The sequence below is a fragment of the Myotis myotis genome, unplaced genomic scaffold, assembly GCF_014108235.1.
Source record: "Myotis myotis isolate mMyoMyo1 unplaced genomic scaffold, mMyoMyo1.p scaffold_m19_p_1, whole genome shotgun sequence".
In the NCBI taxonomy this organism is placed as follows: domain Eukaryota; kingdom Metazoa; phylum Chordata; class Mammalia; order Chiroptera; family Vespertilionidae; genus Myotis; species Myotis myotis.
In genome coordinates, this window is record NW_023416313.1 from 148,854,727 (window position 1) to 148,857,538 (window position 2,812).

Genomic DNA, 2,812 nt, shown 5'->3' on the forward strand with positions numbered 1-2,812 from the left:
ATACCTGTGTAACCACTACACAGATTGATATACAATTTTTATTGCCTTATAAGCTTCCTAGTAATTAACCCCTGGCAACCATAACTTGATTTTTGTTGCCATGGATTAGATTTGCCTTTTTCTGAAATCTCATCTATATAAATTATTTAGTAGGCATTCTTGTGTGTCTAGTTTCTTTCTTTCAGGATAATGTTTGGAAATTTACCCATATTGATAGAGAAAAAAGCAGTTTATTTTTGTTGCTGAGTAGTATTAAATATTATGATTATACCAGTTCCTTTATTCATTGACAGACTCTTCTGCCATACCCAACCTTCTGTTGGAGCACATTAGTGAATTTTTTAGTCATTACACTCTTCAATTCTAAGATTTCCACTTTTTATTTATGGTTTAATTTCTTTGCTGAGATTTTATTTCTGTTCACTTATTAAGAAAATATTTTCCTAAATTTTAAATATATTTTATTTAGTTTTTGCACATATTTATTATAGGTGCTTTAAAATGTTTGCCTGCTAAATTAGATCAGTTGAGCCATCCCAGAGTCAGTTTCTATTTGCTTTTTTCTTGACTATGAGTCATATTTTCCTAATAATTTTTGGTTGTGTAATGAAGATCAATGACTGTAATTCCGTTTGTGAATTTTAACTTCTCTAATAAAGAAAGAACATATTTTGCTCTTTGCCGTTCTAAATTCTTAAAAATAAACAAACAAACATTTGTTGAGCACTTACAATACATGCCAGTGTTGTGCTGGGTTTGACATAGGGGAACAACTGAGGAGTGTTATTGACCACAGCGTATCTGGGCAAACTGGTAAGAAAAGGTATTGTGTAGGTAACTCAGAGTACCCGAGACAGAACTGAAAATCAATCCGAATAAAGTACAGTGAGAAGGAAAGGAAAAGTCAGTCTAAAAATGCAAGTACTTTTCAATTACATTTCTATAAAACAGATATTGAAGATCATGGAAAAAATATTACTAGAGAGCCCTCCAGTATACCAAGTTCAATCATGATACCCAAAAGTGAACAATGCAGAAAACTTATTTTTATTGTTGTTGATTTCTTTTCATTAGCTCCCTAACCATAAACTACGGATACCTAGCAGAAAAAATAGAAGTTATTTTCAATTTTAGACAGGAATACATCCACAAAAGTAGTTCACATATGTAGCTTAAGTCATATCGTAATTCACTTTGGTATTTGAAACTGAAATTATTTGATTTAATTACATAAGTACCTACCCAGCAATTATATAATTATAAAAAACAAGTTAAATTAGATATGAACTTAAAAGATGGTCCACTTTTTGCATTTTATATTAAAGCAATTGAATTTCCCTCAGATTTCTCTTTTTTCATAGGTGAGCCTTCTGGTAAGTGCCCCAAGGGTGCCCTGTGCTAAGAAAGCATCTGTGGCCCAGCTTCAGGTTTGAGCACAGCCTCCGGAGGCCTGAGCGTCACTGTGCTGCTCCTGCACAGAAGTAGGTGCCTGAGTGACTGGGCTGGGAAGCTGTGATGTACAGGGAGCTGTGCTGCTTTTTTTCATCCAATGTGGCGGTTATTTTGTCATGACTCTCTTCTCCACGTTTTCTTAATATCATCAAGAAGATGGGACCTTCACCATGCTTCTGCCAGTACCAGTGCAAGGCATATAAAGGCTGTGAGGATTTACACTCGATGGTAACCTCTCCACCCTCTTGAGTGATCAAGGACTGAGGACTCTGTTGCATATCTTGGCTTCTCACACCTGATCAGAAAAACAATTCAAGGACACAGGAAACCCACATGAGATGCTCGGTCTCAAAAGGAAGGGCAATTTTCTTTCCTCCTTCCTTACTCAAAACATAAACATCCCCACATAATTATAGAATATGTATGGTTTTCATAAGAGCCCTCCCCAGGTCAGAAAGACAACCCAATTTCTGCCCTCAGGCTGCTGTCACCATTTAAGCCTCTCCTAGGCTGACCGGGTACTCACAAGCCAATCGCCACAACAGAGTGCCTAAAAGCACTTTCGGGAGAGTATCCATCCTTTGGCTCCCCAGCAAATCCAGCAGACCGTGTCAGATTCTGAATGGGCTTCTTCAGCAAGAATTACTTTGAGCTCAGAGCGAGGTCTGTTGCAGTTGTGTCTAGAATACTGAAACTTAGGGGAACAGCCAATCAGAGACATCACAGCACTTTCACCCTTTACAGAGAACCATGTACATCTAGAATACAGTGCCCTCCTCTGGCAAGGCTGAGAAATAATTAAAATTTGGGCGCTCTTGAATAAGTTTCCATCCAATATATGTCTTTTTTTTTTTTTTTTTGATTTAAGGAAAGGCCTATCAATATACTGTATTAGAGTACGGAATTACTCTAGGATTCAGAGAAAAAGATAAATCAAGGGAAAAATAGTTAACATTTTATTATACCATTTGTTTCTTCAGATCACTTTAGTGCATATCAGTGCCTTCAAAATAATGTACAAGCATCTTATAATGGTTCAAAATTATTTTTGCAAAGTGATGTCTGCATATTGTTCTAGTTTTATGTTTTCTGTTGCCCATTTTGAGTTGTATGCTCCAGCCATTTTGAATTAGCTTTAATGTCATTTTCTTACACTAAATCTTGACTATACCTTTGTGCATTCTGTTTCTGTTTTCCTATAATATTTTCCCCTTACTCTATTTTTCACTAATTCTATTGTGAGTCTAACTTAGATATCACCTTTTTTAGGTAGCCTTCCCTTTTATTCTGTTTCCAATTTAGATGTCTCTATTAGATGGTCATGGTTCACTTTTCTCCTGTGATAGCTTTGATTACAATA

At 36.0% G+C, this 2,812-nt stretch overlaps 1 gene segment (V, D, J or C); it reads right to left on the reverse strand.

Annotated features, from left to right (window-relative positions):
• Nucleotides 1-1,041: 1,041 nt before the first annotated feature.
• LOC118679461 lies at nucleotides 1,042-2,117 on the reverse strand. The segment is given in 2 exon segments: nucleotides 1,042-1,747; nucleotides 1,979-2,117. Coding segments are annotated over 2 exon segments (342 nt in total).
• Nucleotides 2,118-2,812: the final 695 nt, after the last annotated feature.